We start from the raw sequence: 18489 nt of genomic DNA on the forward strand, positions 1-18489 counted from the left end.
GGGACCGGCCCGGCCCCGCCGCCACGACGGGAGGAGAGGAGGGCAACGCCTGGACCCTCCCTCCCGCCGGCATCCCGAGCCCGCCCCCGCGGGGGCGAGACCCCCGGCCGCCCGCGCCGGGAGAGAGCCCCGCTCTTTTTGGGGCTCCCTCCTAGCAGAGGGAAGGTCCTGCCCCTTGTTTGTGCTTACTAATAGCCGTTTTCTCTAGCCGAGCATCGCTGAAGAGACAAGAACAGGTTTATTTAGCTTGGACGAGACTGAGGGGCGACCTCATTAATGTTTGTAAATATATAAATGGTGAGTGTCACGAGGATGGAGCCAGGCTCTTCTCGGTGACAACCAATGATAAGACAAGGGGGAATGGATACAAACTGGAACATAGGAGGTTACATGTAAATTTGAGAAGAAACTTCTTCTCAGTGAGGGTGAAGGAGCACTGGAACAGGCTGCCCAGGGAGGTTGGGGAGTCTCCTTCTCTGGAGACATTCAAAACCTGCCTGGATACCTTCCTGTGTAACCTCATCTGGGTGTTCCTGCGCTGGCAGGGGGATTGGACTGGATGATCTTTTGAGGTCCCTTCCAATCCCTGACATTCTGTGATTCTGTGAACAGCCCAGCGGTCTGGCAACTGTGCAGAAAATGTGCAATTCCCCCCCCCACACACGCAAGGGTAAGGGTGCAACAGATGCTATCGTCCACCTCCCTCCTGCCCTACCAAGAAGTTCAGATCTCCACTTGAGAGGAGCAAACGCCACTGAGCAAGTGTGTCACTTTCCCGGTGACCTTCCAAGAGTTTGAGGTTAAACCTGTGGTAACAGGCAGGTACAAGCTCACTCACTCGTAGACCCACAGGGGAAAGCACAGGCAAATGAGAGGTTGCACATCTGGCTGCTGAAAACACAGGATCCCCAACTGGCCTTTTCTTGCCCTTCTGTATCTTCCGGTTCCACTTGCTGCTACATTTTAGCTATGAATGTTTGCTAACCAAAAGATGCGCTACTTACACGTGTGCCTGCGCTTTTTTATTAGCTCTTCCTTACATCCATCACATTTATATTGCTTGAGAGATCTAAAATGGCAGAGTAACAGCAGAAGTCGCAATGGCCACATACAGGAGAAAAAGGAATAAAACTTCTTCCCCCCTCTTTCCAGACCCATGTGATTCATTCAGCACAGGCCCTGACTGGACAAAGAGTATAAAAGATGCAGACAACAATGGATAGCTAATATTATGGAGTCTTCTTGCTGGTTTATCAAATGGAAAAAAAAAATACAAAGGGCAAATTCTGAAGCTGCTTCTAAAATGAACAGGCACTTGGCAAAACTGATGGTCAGGGTGAAGGATTCTGCTTTTTTGTATAGCTGAAAGGTCGGTTGTTTTTATTTGGTTGGGGTTTTTTGTGTGTTTGTTGTTTTGTTTTTTAAAGTTTTCGTTGGTTGGTTTTCTTTGATTGGTTTTGTTGGTTTGTGGTTTTTTTTGGTTTGTTTTTGTATATGTGTTTTGTTTGTTTTTTGTTTTTCTTAACAGCCTTTTAAAATTATATATGTGCAAGCACTCTTAATTTCAGCTATTTGGAGTTTGTTTTGCAATTATGACAGAAGCAGTTGATCCTACTGCTCCACTTGTTGCCAGCTCCCACCACAAGAGTTTGCAATCACCACTGCTAATTGCATTAGAGGCACTGCTCGTGTTCTTACTATATCCTCATGATTATTGATTTTTGCTCTACATACTCTCATTTCTATAGCCCCACCGTACAGGGTCTGAGATCCAAGCTTAGTTATTGCTACATAATCTCTGAAAAATATGTAAGCATTTCACTTTCATTCCCTATCTAGAGCAGTTTTATATTTTAATCACTTTATGAAAAAGCACCAAGACAAAAACAGGTGTCTTCCTTAGTGCTGCAATGAACAGCTTTGGTACCTCTTTGCCAAAGATGCCTTGGACATCTTGCCATTTCTTACAGCCCGGTCCATCCTGAGACCAAGGAAACATCCACCTGTTACAGGAATGCAACAATTCGCCCACCCAGTGCCCACACACACTCTCCAGGCCCAGCGCAGCACCACAGCTGTAGCACACAACGTTGCCGACAACTCCCTGACCCTGAATTTTGTGTATTTCACGTTCTGTAAAATGAGGTGATACCTATTTCCCACTGCTGATATTGGCTGATAAAATTTAGAGGTTAATTTTGTCACAATTTACAATATGGAAGCAAATATATTCAAGTCATGTTTTAAGATTACTGTGTAAATGAAAGACAAATCATTTTTCCCTTGACATTAGCATTTCTTGTGGCTTAACACCCAGCCTGATCCGTAGGTCCAACCGCTTGTCAAGACAGAGCTGTCTGGCAATTTCCCATCGGTATGAGGTTATCAGGCTTATCTTAATTAAAAGACCAAGATTAAAGGTAACACTGTCTGTGATCATAAAGACAATGGCAAAAAGGAAGATGTGAAGAGGAACAAGTTCACATACTTCTTACTTAAGTCATTGCTTCTGTTGTGCAATAACGAATGGCTCGCGGTGGGTACATATAGACAAGTTTGCCACTGCAACTGTCCAACATTCCCTACAATTTCAAGTATTTCATAGTAATAATGTGCCCACTTATTAACATACCAAGCGTTCCCCAGCGTGTGGCATAAAAGAGAAATATTTCATGTAGTTCATTTCCAATAGATATTTCAGATAAAATTTCCTTCAGTCCTCAATCCCAATCTTGGAAACAGATGTGTTTAGCTATGAGTAGTCCTGCTGTACGTGAGGAATCGGACATTGAGTATGTGTCTACAGGTACAGATCGTTTCTCCTGTCTCTACTGCACTAAAGCATCTCCTAAAGTAACTCATACCCATTAACGAGATCAGTTGGCTAAGTTTACCTAAGAATCAGCAAAGACTCTCACTGACCTGTGACAGGAAGATAAAAATAACAAGCTAAATGCTTCTAAGCAAATGTGAGAACTTTAAGAAATAAAGAGGGGTAAACTGGATAGTGAAATTAAGGTACTGATGTAACAAAAGATCAGAAATGTTGCAGGAAGTGACACCACACTTGGGGAACACCAAATATCAATAAGACACTCATACAAGGTACTGATTATAAAGGACAAAGAAGATTACACTGTTAAAGAAGTGGTGTTTTATAACAGTTTATTGTCAAGATAGTCAAGTAAGCTGTCAATTAATTATACAGAATATTTGTGAAGTGAAATGCTGGTCATATATTGGAAGAGCACAGGATTAAAAAAAGAAAAAAAAAAAAAGGAGACTTCTGTTATCCCTGCTTAGATTTATTAGATGTCCTATTAAGGTGTGATACTGAGGTTAAAATGTTTAGATGCTAAAAACAAGTGTTCTCCCTTGTGCTATTCCCATGATACTCATTACTGATCACAGTTGAACCAGGATACTGGATTACATGAACCTTTAATCTGAGCCAGTTTATTATTTACCTTCACATGGCAGATCCGTTCTGAAGAAAACCCTGTAAATACTTACTCAGAAAACTCGACTTTAGACATACCAAAACACTCTGTGGCAAAGTCAGTTGTCAAAAGTTATTTAAATAAACAAGTTCCAGCACAAATTTGTACAAACCAGATTCTGTAGTTGAGGCAGACAGATTTCTAGAATCAGGGTACACTCTGTGAGAGCACAGGCAGTATTATTGCTCTACAATATACAAAATTTTGATTCTGAATCCTTTTCTTCTGTAGACATGATGCTCTAAATTACAAACTAACAGAATCATAGAAGTTTGGGTTGGAAGGGACCTTCAAAGGTCATCCAGCCCAACCCCCTGCAATGAGCAGGGACATCTTCACCCAGATCAGGTTGCTCAGAGCCCCGTCCAGCCTGGCCTGGAATGTCTCCAGGGATGGGGCATCTACCACCTCTCTGGGCAACCTGGGACAATGTTTCACCACCCTCATTGTAAAACATTTCTTCCTCAGGTCTAGCCTGAACCTTCCCTCTTTTAGTTTAAAACCATCACCCCCCTGTCCTGTCACAACAGGTCCTGCTAAAAAGTCTGTCCCCATCTTTCTTATTGGCCTCTTTTAAGTACTAAAATGCCACAATAAGGTCTCCCCAGAGCCTTCTCTTCTCCAGGCTGAACAACCCCAACTCTCTCAGCCTGAGAGAAAAGTACCAATAGAGCCAATGGAAAAAGCAGCAACAGGATCTAGTTAACTATCACTTTTAGAGTAACCATTGCAGTAGTCACAGTTCTAGCAATGCTTCCATTGTGCTGGGTGTAGAATTACCAGCTCCCTACCACCCTACAGAGGACACCCAGCTGGCCTCTCACGCTGCTCCTCACCCTTCCCTGCTTCACCCTGTGCGAGCGTTTTTCACCTCCCCGCTTCCCCAAGCAGAGCACAGCCAGCTCCCCTCACCCACAGCAGCTGCACAGGCCTAGGAGCCCGCTCCCAGGCAGGCTGCTGCGGACAGCTCCCTATTCTCCACTAATTCCGCATTTATTCGGGATGGAGGCGAGCCCAGCTTTGCCAGCCACTCGGTTCACCGCCCAGCCGCAGACGCAACCCCCGCAGGCAGCCATCCCTCCACCCCGCTTCTTCACCGCGCAGGCGGGCGGTACTAAAGTCCCTCTTCCAACATGGCGACGGCGCTGCCTGGGTCCCTAGCGCGCATGCGCAAGAGCGTTTCTCTCCTCCCCCGCCCTTCCGTCATGGCGGTAGTGGCGCCATGTTCCTGAGGGCGCATGTGCTTCTGGGGAGCGCCGTGCCGGTGGCGCATGAGCGCTGTGTGCCGGACCGTGTGCCAGCGGGAAGGGGTGATTGCTGCTAGACAGCTCACGCCTGGCCGCGTCTGACACTGGCTGGCCGGCTGCCGGAGCTGAGCTTGGCTTGGCTAAGTCAGCTTGGAGCGGACGGAGGTTCGGGAGGGTCTCCCCGCAGCGAGGTCGCCCCATAGGGTCAAGAATGGCGGTGAGGCGCCGTTAGTGCCGGGCTGCCGCGGCGCCATGGACACCTTCCTGCAGGAGGAGGCGGCGAAGAGCCGCGCCGGGCAGGCGGGGAGCGACGTGCTGCCGACCCTGCGCCTGCCCTGCCTGCCGCCCGGCCTCTGCCGACCGGGTAAGGGCCCCGCGCTCCGCCGTCCTCCTGCCCCCTGCTCGGGCCCTGAGGGAGGAAGGCCGCCCCCTGCCCCGCTCTCCCTCGCGGTTGGCCGCCGGTTCCCCGCCGAGGCGGCGCTTGCTGTTCCGGTGCCCTCAGCGCTGGGCGCTGCTCGTGAAAAGGGGCTGCTGAGGTGGGTGCGGGTGACCGCGAAACCTCTGGGGAAGTTCTTTGCTTGAAAATATCTTTGTCGTGAAACACTTCGCATCCGCTTTGTCCATATTGGGTGACTTGTTGGTGACTTGTGTGGTAGGGTTTACCTGCAGTAGGTCCTTGGTGTATTTAAAGTTGTGTTCACTGTGGGTTTTATTTTCTTAATATGTAGAATCATAGAAAGTTTGGGTTGGAAGGGACCTTCAAAGCTCATCCAGCCCAACCCCCTGCAATGAGCAGGGACATCTTCACCCAGATCAGGTTGTTCAGAACCCCGTCCAGCCTGGCCTGGAATGTCTCCAGGGATGGGGCATCCACCACCTCTCTGGGCAACCTGGGACAATGTTTCACCACCCTCATTGTAAAACAGTTCTTCCTCATGTCTAGTTGAATCTCCCCTCTTTTAGTTTAAAACCATCACCCCTTTTCCTATCACAACAGGCCCTGCTAAAAATTCTGACCCGTCTTTCTTACAGGCCCCTTTTAAGTACTGAAAGGCCACAGTAGCTTTCCCTTCTCCAGCTGAACAACCGCAACTCTCTCAGCCTGTCCTCATACGAGACAGGCTTAGAAGTAACTGTGAAGACGAGATCAAATATAGATAGGTTTAGATATGTTGGTTGGAGGTAATTTTGTAGAATGCACTGTAGTAAAACTGCACCAAGCCTGTGTTTGGGTTAATCCTGTGCCTACAGCATCCAGGTAGGTGAGGTTCGGTGAGCTCCTTCACAGAAGGTTCTTGTGGCTTGAATGTTTTGATAGGGGCATGTTAGACCACGGCATGCAGCTAGCACATAGCCGTGATTTTTAAACAGGTGTAGAAATGGGGATTCAGTTTTGTGCTCTTACAGGATTTTTTTAATGTAAAGAAGCAAGTGGTGTCTTTCCAGTCTTGTGCTCAAAAAAGACTAATTATCTACATGTATCTTTTGTGTTCTTAGTGGGAATTGTGTAGCCTTTGGTACTGGAATGGCCTGTTTGTATACGTATATGCAAATCTTCAGCACAGCAGAGGCACAAACTTAGGTGGTGATTAGTAAGGGAAGAGGGTGGTCCCCAAAAATGCAACAAAACCTACTGTGAAGTTATCCAAGTACCATGGTCTTTTAGTTCTGGTAGGGCAGTGGTGTGTAATAATTGGCTCTTCACTGTTTCCAGTGTCTGCAGCTGTGTGCTGCTTGTGGAAAATGTCATTTCATGTTGTTATATTTCCAGCTTTTGCCATAGTTGTGCTTCCCTGCAGACTGACAGGTGTGTTTAATTTGAGAGCTATGTAGTTTTAAGATCACTTTCTGTAGTGTTTATCAGAGAGACACCGAAGTGGTAGGCACATTGTTACCTTAATAAGTGCTGTGACAGTTGTGAGATTCATTGACTTTTTGTTTGTTTGTTTGCTTGTTTCTTTAGCATCTTCCCATGAACACAAATTAAACTTCCAGAAGAGCAAGAAAGCATGTTTAAATTACATTCAGGATGCCATGCTACAAAAGCAGTGGAAAAGGGCTGCAGAGTTTCTGACCTTGTATATTGAGGCACTAGAAAAAGACTTTTCTAGAGAATACATGGGTCCATCAGAGGTAAGCCAGTGTCCCTTATCAGAGTTCTTTTGCAGTTGAAAAAATACTTGTAAGCAGCATCTGTAATACTTCACAAACAACATTTGTCTTAGTGAACTAATCATAGGCTAGATATATTTTTTTTTTTTATTTTAAAAAAGTATCACAGGTTTAAAGTTAGGCAGCTTTAAGAAAGCAAACTATTTTCTTTAGAAACAAAAAAGACGTTGAAGCTTCCAAAAACAAATAAAAAACTATTGAGATGCTGATGTAGAAACTCTTGGATGGAAGGCTGCAGAAAGCACACCAGACCTCTTCACTGGTAATGCTCAAGGCAGCATGCTGTCCAGTTACTCACTGAAAGTCTGTCTGTGCACAGGCATGCCTCTGCTGGGGGTTTAACCAGTCTTGCTGGAGCTTGAATTTTGCTGATATCTCACTTTCAGGGTGCTGAGAAGCTGCAGCACTGTCTGATGTGTTTCCTGATGGAATGCAGTGCTCCTGAAAAGTTCTCTGGGTTTGCAGGTTGCTTTTGTGCTGGTGTTTTTTTACTTTATTTTTTTTAATAGGCTCTTGACACAACAGATGAAAGCTTGCCTTGGCATAAGTTAATCTGTCAGGAACAAATCTATGAAAAGTCATCTTAATGTAGCCTTCTAAAGCAGTTTGCCACTGGTATACTATCAGTCAGAACCTATTTGAAAGTTAGTGACTTATTTAGGCCTTTACCAGCTTCTCCAGTACTTACAAAACTCCTAGCAGGTACTGAGACAGGAGGAAGGAAGGAATTGGAGTTGTTAATTCAATGAAGTAGTGTCCTTGAATGTGTCTAGCCTGCTGGAATATTGGGTGGCGTTCTGTAGGCAGGCATTGAAAACAGGTGCATGTAGATGGGAAGCTATGTCTAACTGGAAATAATCTTTACTGCTAAGTTCAAAGAATGGTGTATACCTTATGTCTCAGTGGAAACATATCAAAGGAAAACAAAAATTTTCAGTAACTTGGAAACATCCTGTTTTCAGTAACAGGAGAGGGAACCTTCTGACGGATGCAGTTCTCATAAGCTTTGCTGAAGTGCTGCGTTTGTAATGGGCAATTGAGAAGCACTCACTGAACAACTCTACAGCTAGATGAATATCTAGATGACTAGAGCAGTATACAACACTTAGTATTCATTTTCTATTTGCAGTTCAGATGTACATTTTATTCATATGTTACAGCAACTACAGGTTTGCTGAGACTGTATATATGGTGACTGTTCCCGCTTTTTATACTACTTTTAATCTTTCTCCCCATTAATAGATTATTTGGAGAATAGGATCTGAAATACTGTGGCATCATTCCCACAATGGCATGAAGGAGTTCAACTCTTTCATAGAACAGATGAAAACGTTAGCAATAAAAAGGTATTTGAAGGTGAGTGTCCTTAATGCAGTCTTGATGATTTTCCACATGTTCACCTCAACACTCGAGTAGTAGTTTCTGAGTCTCTCTCTCTTTAAGTGTATTGACAGTAGTGTCAAAAAAGCTAATACATCTGAGTTACCAATTGCATTATAATTTAAGGGTCATTCTGTACCTGACCATATCTTATTTGGACTATTTATTTTATCACAGATGTATTATTGTCAGTCCTTAGAAGTACCTAGACCCTTTAATTATTCTTCTGATTTGAAACAGTTAAATTCTTTCATGTGTGCTCCAGTGACATCTAAGTACATGTTAATAACTGCTAATTTTTGTTTCCAGTCCATAATTTGGCCACTGTGCTCCTGACTGAACTGTTGTACTTAAATTTTGCCATTTTTACCAGCTCACTTTTCAAGGAGCTAATATATATATAAAACAGTAGGCTGCCTACTGTGGGCCCATCTGTCTCCCAGCTGTAGCTTTTTTGCTGTGGTGGCTCATTCAAACCTACATTGTTTAGGTTTCCTTGACTGTTCCTCACTTGAGGTGATGTTTCTGTCCCATTCTGTTGTATTTTTTCAAGGCCTTCAGCAGAAGTTCTCTATAGTAGGGCATCCCTCTTTCAGGTGTTCTGCACTTGGCTAACCAAATGAAAAATCAGCAAGTAACCCAACTGGATTTCCTTAGGTCATTTCTGGACCTTCTTTAGTAGGTACAGCACTTCTTAATGACAAGCAGATTTTTGAGGCAGCTGCTTTCTGCTGCCTTGATAAGTACCACTGAGTGTCTACCACCTGGTGGGTGACTTTCTGCTCCACAGATTTCAAGAGTTTCAGCCCTTTTCACTTCCCAGGGATACATCTTTGTATATAAGACATGCTTTTGATAACTAATGTTTGTCTAGCATCTTCAGACAGGAAAAATTTCTTAGGTTCTTGGCTCATCTCCCTGCCCCCAATGACACTTGTATTCTCTTTTTTTGCATTTTTCTCCAAAATTCTTTGTAAAGATATTGTTTGGATAAAATAATATGTGTAAAGTGCTCTTCTAATTAAAATACTTGACTGTGTTTGCAATATTTTATGTGCACATCAGTAGTGAGTCTCTTCTTTTCTTGCACATCTGTGTAGAAGTATGGCTGAGATTCTCTCCACATATGATGAGAAATGCTGTGGTGTGGACTGTTTTAATTGCAGGTTTGTTTAGAGCACGTCTTTCACCTCCTTTGTAACGGATTAATAGATGAAGCTTACCAAACCCTGTCCCTGGCAGAAAGCTGGAGGCACGGGGAACAAACAAGTGTGCAGGATAAAGAAATGAAACTGATTGAGGCTTACAGGGGACTGCTGGACTACTATGGCTGGGCCAAGCAGAAGCACATCCTGCTGGAGCACGGTAAGTCCTTTGGTGTTTTGTATTAAGCTGTCAACTTCAGTTTGCTCATGCAGATACTGTGGTTTACAATGACACTTTTTCCATGCATGTTGCTCCTCTGCCTTTATGTGCATATGGTGGCATCAGAGGGAAACGTTAGACTTCAAAATGTGATGTTATGGATGGTACGTAATTCCATTTCAGCAATCATGGTGGTACCAAAATGGCACACTGACCTGCGCTTTTCTGAAATGTCCCAAAATGCTCTTCTGAAAGTTTCTTTTTCCCCCGAGTCACATTTTTTATATCCAGACAGCATCACCTAAAACAATGATCAAAGGAAGTTATTCACCTATAGCAGTGACTTCTTTATAGGTACGTAAGTGGTGGACTGCTGCTAGAATTCTGAGTGCTAGCAAAAGCCCCTAAAGCTTGTGTTTGAATTTCAGTTTCTTTGAAGAACTGTCAGAGTGGTTCCAAAGAGTGTTTATCAATATAGTGATAGGTGCTATATATACATGATATATAATAAAATTTTATTGAGATATATTTATATAAATGATATATAAAAATATATCTCTATAAAGTTGCTGCTTGTGTGTATATACCTGCTGGCTGTGCATTATCAGTTACATTGGATCTGTAGTTGTTTCTGTGAAAACTAAGTATTGAATCGGGTTTATCGACCTTGTGCTGGTAGCATCTTGTCTTTGGATATTGCCAGCCATGCCCCGTGAGTTGAAATTGGTTGATAATAAATTTGAATGAAGAGCAGTGGAAATTTCTTGTGCCAGTACTGAGGAAACTGAGGCCTGTTTTGTAAAAGCTCTCTGACTGGAATCCTTGCTTAGCAAAATGTGATTATCTCTTACATGCACCACTTCAAGATCTCTCTTGATTAGCAAAGCTAACTTTGTAGCATTCTTTTATGTTTTGGTAGGTCAGGATGGATTTGAAGACCTGTCTGTTGAACAGGAAATGCACAGTTGCTTTCGGAAGGCAGCAGTGAACTTAAAGGAGGTTATTAAAATACCTGGAGTCTGGGATCCCTTTGTCAAGTGCTATGTGGATGTAAGGGCATGTTTTACAGATATCTTCCTTTTTTGTTTCTGTGTCTACTTTTCGCTAAGATCTCTGTCAGCAGCCTTTTTATATGTGTGTGGGTGACAACAAAGTATTTTAAAGGCAACACATCTATGTGTGTATCTCACTGGCTTTGATTTAGACTACATTTTACTCCTGGTAGAACTGCAGAGCCTGCATGGAGTACAAAAAGGACTTTATCTGTGCATTGCCAAGAAAAAGAAATAGACAAACAGCTTGCATATTTTGTTTTCATGGGGCTAGTACAGAAATCAGAGCACAGCTGCTTTGTTTAAATTCCTGAAAGCACGTTCTCTCTTTTTGGCAGGCCACTGGTTTTCTGGATACACTAAAAGACAACAAACATGCAGTTCCTCTGCGGTGTTGGTTGGGGTTTTTTGTTTGGTTGGTTTTGATTTAAATATCTGCTTAGGATTTGTAATGAAGAAATAAAATTAATATTAAAATTTATTTGAAGTTGTTTGCATTTTGTAAATGCTTGTGAGCTCTGACTTGTCTAGGCCCATCTTCTGGAATTTTGCTTGGTGCTGACAGCTGCCAAGTTCTCTCATTGAGTTCTCTCTTTAAAGAGATGGCAAGCTGCTTTGGTGCCTCTTGCCAGTGCACAAGTGCTGGTAATTCTTGGACAATTAAATAAGTGTTAAAGCAGTTTGCTCCTGTAGTGGCTTCTATGGGTGAATTTTGTGATAATCTGTGATAAGAGTGTAGCCAGTAAAATGAAAATATACTGGTGTTAGTCTTATATGCAGCACCCTTAGATACACACTGTGCTAGTGGGTAGTTCTGTGGCAGCTTAAAATCAGTTGTAAGAGTATGATTACTAATATGTGGCAAACTAACAACAGACTGAACTTCTCTTAGTTGTTGGAGTTCTATGGGGACCATGACGAAGCCCGCCAAGTGTTAAATGAATATGCCTACAACTCCAAGTTCCCTGCTAATCCCAACGCTCATGTTTACCTCTACCAGTTCCTGAAGAGACAGGGTGAATCAAAGAAATCGCTCATCTCTGCACTCAAGGTACATGTTCTATAGTAGATACAGTCTGCAGTCATTCATGTTGCATGGTGATCTGACAATTTGGTTCAGACAAACTCCTGTTACATTATTTGACTTATTCTTTGTGGGAAGCAGAGGGTTAGAGGAAAGATAATGGGTGGAGCGAACAGGATCCTTTACTGCCTTTGAATTAAAGTCTTTGATTTGCCTTTAACTGATACATTGTATAACTTCTTTAGGTCAGCAAACAAGTTGAGAAAATGTGTTTACTTGGCTCCCAAAGTCTGTTATCAGCAGTCTTGTACATAGCATGCATTGAATTCTGTTACAGTTTAATATTTACAATATCGAAAAAATCATTAGATTCTTGCTCTTTCACATATTGATCATGCCTAGCAGTTAGTTTTGCTGCTTGTTTTCAATGAGCTGAGCATTTAAGCTAAAATAGGAGTTAATTTCTGCTGGTTGTTGGCAGACAAGGCCTTGCTGTATTAAGCTTCTGTGTAGTTGCTTCTAAATTCCTGCTTTCCTTGCCCTTGCTCATTGAGCTTGGCAGCTTCTTGCAAACACTGCTTTGCTAGCTGTTTTACCACTTGATGGCACTAATGTGCTTTTGTTAAGGCAGATGTTTTAGAATAGCTTCATAAGGTTTAGACTTCTAAACTGTAGTATAAATGTATAAAATTCTGTCTTCTCAGTGCTTTTATACGTTAGTCTCCTGCAAGATACTGACAAATCAAAGAACTGATCTGTTCGGTCCAGAAATTGTGATCCAATGCACAGAGCGTTGGACAGGAGAGCTAGAACTGGCCTAGGAAGGATATGATGTTGCCATCTAAAATGGGGGACACTGAATATGGATTTGGGCTGTTTCTTGAGAATGTTGTATGCAGTGTTTTTCAGCAGCTAGCAACATATTTCATCCATTGTGTCACAGGTGTGCAAAATGGACACAAATATGCTTTCTTTATATCAAGGCACTAAGGTACCAGATTGCTTAATTTTCTGAAGTAAAACACCCAAACTCTGAAGACTGTGCTTCTCTTGGTCAGGTAGAAGTCTTCAGAAGTTTTCATATTAAGATAATGTATCTAGGTTTTGTGATTTTATTTTTATTTTTGTTTTTCAGATCTTACATGATAGTGTTCCTTCTCATGAACTAATGATAGATTTTAATATCATGCTTCAAAAATCAAGTAAGTCTTTAAATATCTTTCCTCTTTGCCTTTACGTTAATCTAGAATAATATTCTGAAATTATTCTGCAGCCTTCTTTGTGCTTTTCAAAGTAGTTGTGCTTTTTAAAAATAAAACACCCCCCAAAACAAACAAACAACAAAAAAACAACCACCACCCAAACCCCAACTTTCCAGTCACAGGAGCCTTTAAGTTAGTTGTATGACCAGGCATTTACCAACTTCTGTAAACAAATGCCTTTCTCATTTTAAAGCAAACTGTTGTAAGGCACAGGTAGGATCTCAAAAATAACTAGAAGTATTTTTTTTGAGGTATCCTGCTGTGAATGCCAGGGTCTCCATTCCATTTTTTGCATCTCATTTATTTATTCTTTCTCTCCTGGAGGATTTCAGATGGATCTATGTTTTCATTCATTGTTGTTGATCAAAGAACAAAATCTCCCTCTTCTTCTTCCAATTTGGAGACTTTTTCATGCTGATTAGTTGCATTTCAGGCTGTCTTCTTGTGATCTGGTATGTTCCAGCAAATCAGCAGCTTGGTGAAATGTCCTTCAATCAAGATTGTTCTCTCTTTGCATTTCCTCTTTGGGAGGGGGAAAAACGACCTCCTGGCTGAAACCTCCCCTTTTCTGTCATGCATAACACGTTTACTAACTTCTTCTTACTATTGAGGACAATCTGATTTTTGAAGAAATTTATACTGATGAATGTACATTTTCCCACATTTACCTGCTGTGTTGTTTTAAGAGCTCTGCTGGTATAGAACTGCTGGTGTGAAATGTCTGTTTTATTCATATCAGCTCCAGGTTTTACTTTGGTATTTTTTTGGTGGTGTCTCAGGATTTGAAGTGTTCCAGAGGCGCTGTGTTCCCTTCCCATGGGAGGAACATGTTGAACAGCAGTGCTCATGGGAGGCACTGATTAGTGAGCTTTGGAAACAGCAACTACTATAAACAAGGCAGCGTGAGGTTAATGAGTGGTCCTGTGTGTGCCTTCTGCTTACTACTGAGGGCAGCCCTATCTATTTAACTCATTAATCAGCCTAATATTTTCCAGAGAAAAGAAAAAAACATCGACTGGGCTTAGAAGTTATTTTTGCAGCCTTGGATTATGCAGGCTGGAAGGAAAATGTAAAAGCGTGGAGCTGTTTGGCAAAACAGGTGAAACAAATTGTAATGTAAGTGTGATGTCTCTGATACTATGTACTAAAACCAAATGTGTGTCAAGTCTCTACCTTTGGGCCATTGATAAAGTGATGCTCTGTAGCCTTTGTCTTCCGTGCTGCCCCAAGTTCTGTGGTGGTGCTTGGCTGCAGTGTGCTTTTATTGGGAGGAAAGAAGATGTTATTATTGAGGATAATCACAAATTTCCAGTATTATCATTGCCTGAAAAAAAGTTCAGTGTTGTTTTTTTTTACCAGGTTATGTGCTTATGCAGAAAGAGTTATTCAGATGTTTGAGTAGCATTTGGTGATCATCACTAATCTCCCTCTTTTTGGAGAAAAAACAGCAACAACGAGTTGTCGAGTCTCCTGCTCTTTTACTACATGTACACTATTTGAAGCTGGTTTGAGAATTGCTGGGCTGTAACAGGAGCATGACTGGTATTGTACAGACTGGTCTGTTTTGTGGTGTCTGTAACTGTTCCAGAATGCAGCCAGTGTATTCTTAAAAGCTGAGCCAACACGCATGGGGATTAATGCGTCCACACCAGCACTGGCAGACATGGCCTCTGATTTCACAGATGCCATCTCAGGCAGTCTGTGCCCAGAAGACCTCCAATGTTGAGGCTTTATTTTGCCCAACAAACAGGGTGTTGTGTTTTTTAAACCCTATATATTTACAGTAAATTAATTCAGTACTTAATTTGACCTGTTGTGCTGTTTTATTGCTACCTCTGCCTGTACAGCATCTGCTGTTAAGGTCCAGAAACAAGTGGATTAAAGCTAGGAGTGTTTTTGTATAGAGATATAAAAATGCTATGATACTCTTAACTTTGCCTGCATTTTTGTATTTGAAGACACAGCTTCAGAGTATTTTGAAATATACTGTGCATCTTGGTCATTTTATGGGAATATCACTTCACTGTTGTAGGTAGTTTCTATTTCTGAAACACTTGGTTTAAGGCCTTTATTGCATAACAGTTATTTGGATAAGTTTTTGGGATAAGTTAGTCTTTAAGTATGCACAGAGTGACACAAACCTGTTCTAAAAACAAACCAACCCCTTCATGCTACTAATTTATTGACAAACTTGAAGGAACTTTCTTATTACTATTGACAAACTGGCACACAAGTCAAAGGCTTGCTTCATTTCACACCATAATCTGTGTTATTGCAAAGTCTGAATAAGACTGCTAGAGTTTACCTCCGGCCTCGCTAGTGTTGCCAGGGATTAAAAAAAAATAAAAGGTTGTTTCTGTTTAGATTAATGTTTCAGTCTGCAGTGTAAAGGCCAGTGTTTCTATGCTAGGAATTTATGAGACTTGTAGCAAGCTGATTATAAAATTTGGTGCCTCCTAATAATCATTTAATCCAATTTAAGCTTTTCTGTAACTTGTTTTACCTTTTTCCAGCTCTGAGAAGCATCTTGACTGGATCAAGCAAGAGTGGAACTCCAGAAGGGACTGGTGGCCAGCCTTTCATTTTAGCCGTTACTTGGCAAAAAGGAATTGGCAGGAAAATGAAAGCCTTTCATATGAAAAAGCTCTGGTGGCTGGAATCTTACTGGGAAAGGGTAATACTAAATGTTCTTTCCTTTTCACTACATAGAACAGAAATAAAGTCTTGTTTCTAGCCCTAATGTAATGGGATGCAGGTGATCTACTCCTTGGAAGAAAAGCATTTTCTTTATTCTAGGAAAGATTGTTGTCTTTGAAGCTGAACATGAGAAAAAACGTTTACATTGGTTTGATATTTGACAGTGAGGCATATTTTACATAACTTGTCTTATACTGGTTTAGAATTCTGTTTTATCTGGCCTTGTTGAGCAGTCACAATATTATTTATCTTGTTTAACCTTCAAACCACAATTTCAAAAATACACAACACACTTGAGAGTGAATGTTATGAGGACTGTGGAGAGTTTGCTTGCTGGGTGCTGGCCTAGGCAGTGTCTCAGCAAATACTGGGGAGCAGCTGGTCCTTAAGGACCATGGGGGTGTTGTAATGCAGGAAAGAGGTGGAGGGGGCACTCTTGAGTGAAAACCATCAGCAGTTCAGTAAGAAAGTGAAGATCATGACCTCTTTAGTAGCATTCTTTGAAATGCTGCCAAAACTAAGTGGAGTATCAGACCAAGAAGCAGCTACTAAAATTGTGAGAATATAGTGGGGGGACTGGCTCACACAGCAGTTTGGACTTCTGGTTGATAGGCAACTTGTTTGTTGTCAGCTTCTCTGTTACTTTATCTTCTGGTCTTTATAAAACAATTTCTCATATTGAAAATCTTTTTTCCTTTCATTAATATGTTATCCAATGTCTGCAAGCTTTTGTTTCTAGATGGCTAATAAAATTGAGATCTAATTTTCTTTAATGAAGTTTTATGCCTTTTGGTGTCAATATGAGCCTCTGTTGTCCTCATCCAACACAACAAGTTAATTATTAAATCAATACTGCTTTACACTCTTGAAATTTTATTTTCTGATCTATTTGAAGAGGAAAAACAAAAGAGAAAAAATAGTTTTGTGAGACACAGCAGACAGTTATATACATGTAGAATGTTTTATGGGTCAAATGAGGATAGATCATTTATTGCTGCAGTTTTGTCTCGAATGTCTTGAATTATTTTATGGTATATCTTATAATGCTTTTTTTTTTTTTTTCTTCTTTAGATTGCAAGTACTTTAAATACGTATCACACCAAGGCTGCAAAGCTCAGGTGAAAAGGTTTCGGATGCTGAAGAAATTTGTGAATAAGCACAATCCTGTCTACCTGAGAATATCTGGTCTTTCAGACTCCTCTGTACCACCTTGATTACAAGGCATTGTTAAGGTTCTTGTACTTTTTCCCATCTCTGAAAATGACTCATGTATTGGTACTATTCTAAAATTTCTAGGCAGACCCTGTTGACTTAGTACTAGACTTATTTTTATATTTCTGTAAAACTGCTTTGGTTTGTATTTATTTTATAATAAAATTAATATAAATCAACTGATAAGGTTGGGGAATTTCTTTAATGATAGTCCCATATTTCTGTGTGAAATGAAAACAGCATCAATTTCAAATACATCTTAAAAAATATTTAGTACTGTGATGTGGAATTTCTGTATCAATAGTATTGTAGGGTTGATCCTCCTTATGTCTAGATGTGTAGATGGTGATTTAAATGACTGCTGGAATGTAGTTCAAAATGCACTCAAGACTATCAGTGGCATTCATAATAGGTTTGGTTTCTTAACCTAGGAACAGTACGTGATGCACTGTGAAAATGTGTTCTCAACCTGTAAAGGTTACATAGCTTGCTGTTTCTAACTGATCATTTCCTGAAATATAACGTATGGAAAACGGAGAGGCAGATGTCACATTTTTTGCATTGTATATTGAGATGAGTTATAGGTTATGAGGATCTACTGCAGCTTGTTCAACTACATAATGCACTTCAAGATGTCCTAAGGCAGTTTTTCCCCATGTCATCCTTACAGGTCGGTGTCCAGTTCAGGGATTGTTTTCACATCACTGGTAGGAGAGAGGGAAAGGTTGCTGTAGCTGTGTGGCTACAGAGGAAAGCTCATGCTGCGGTGCTTTGAAAGAGCAAAGGCACAGAACTGCTGAAAACTTCTCTGCCTGGTAGAAACGACTTTCTAGAATCTTTTTGCAGTCTTGCCTGTGAGTTGAAATATGCACTGTTGCTGTGTTTGGAAAGCAAATGCTAGTATGTTGTGACAAACCAGTGTTCCAGTTTGATTGAAAATGACAAACTGTTTTCCAAATACTACTTCTGTTTTAATGACAGGTCTGTAGAGCTCTAGTGAATGAACTGCTTGAACCACCTCTGGGAATGAAATAAAGATGTCTTTCATAGCATAGTAGTGTATGGATAAGTACGTCTGTGCTTTTAAAAGCTGAGTGTTTATCTGGGAGTTTGGTCTGGGTAAGGATGGGTCTTGTGATATATGCCTGAAGACAATGTGTCTTAAACATTAAGTGAGCTATTTGCTGTAACTGTATGTTCTATCAAAAAAAGAAGCAATTATCTGTCATTCCAGACCTGTGTGCTAGTTTAGTTCTGACTCCCTAAGAATGCTGCTGTAATAGTCTATGTTTTTGTGGGAGGTCTTCAATTGAGTTTTGACTGTTTTGATTTAGATTGTGAAGTTCCAAAACAGTCTTCACTACATCCCTCCTGTAATGTGTCCCACACCCCTGGGAAGCAACACGCCCTTAGTCTGAACAGTGATCTAAATTGTTGCTCCCAATGACTCATCTAGATGGGTTTCATGCCTGGACAATGGGGCTAAAGATGTCCTGGGACAGCCCTGGGAGGCAACTGGACAGGGTGTGTCCCCCTTCCCACCTGGAATCCCTGATTTGGCATCCTGCCTGCCACTGT

General features: G+C 41.5%; 1 protein-coding gene across 1 annotated transcript; it reads left to right on the forward strand.

The window, feature by feature from the left end:
- Window positions 1–4772: 4772 nt before the first annotated feature.
- Window positions 4773–17965, forward strand: TAF1A (TATA-box binding protein associated factor, RNA polymerase I subunit A). Its single transcript, XM_082049912.1, has 10 exons — window positions 4773–5111; window positions 6711–6880; window positions 8162–8275; window positions 9466–9664; window positions 10584–10714; window positions 11609–11767; window positions 12876–12942; window positions 13998–14118; window positions 15516–15676; window positions 16771–17965. The coding sequence occupies exons 1-10, from the start codon at window positions 5000–5002 to the stop codon at window positions 16911–16913; spliced, it is 1377 nt and encodes a 458-aa protein (XP_081906038.1). The 5' UTR covers window positions 4773–4999; the 3' UTR covers window positions 16914–17965.
- Window positions 17966–18489: the final 524 nt, after the last annotated feature.

Source organism: Streptopelia decaocto (genome assembly GCF_964273445.1).
Source record: "Streptopelia decaocto genome assembly, chromosome: 3".
NCBI classification, from domain to species: domain Eukaryota; kingdom Metazoa; phylum Chordata; class Aves; order Columbiformes; family Columbidae; genus Streptopelia; species Streptopelia decaocto.

What these genes read in the sequence shown, in the direction of transcription:
- TAF1A (XM_082049912.1), top strand. Translation starts at nt 5,000, where the DNA reads ATGGACACCTTCCTGCAGGAGGAGGCGGCGAAGAGCCGCGCCGGGCAG. An exon ending in CGCTCATCTCTGCACTCAAG is followed by an intron (nt 11,768 to 12,875) that starts GTACATGTTCTA and finishes TTTGTTTTTCAG; the next exon opens with ATCTTACATGATAGTGTTCC. An exon ending in TATCATGCTTCAAAAATCAA is followed by an intron (nt 12,943 to 13,997) that starts GTAAGTCTTTAA and finishes AATATTTTCCAG; the next exon opens with AGAAAAGAAAAAAACATCGA.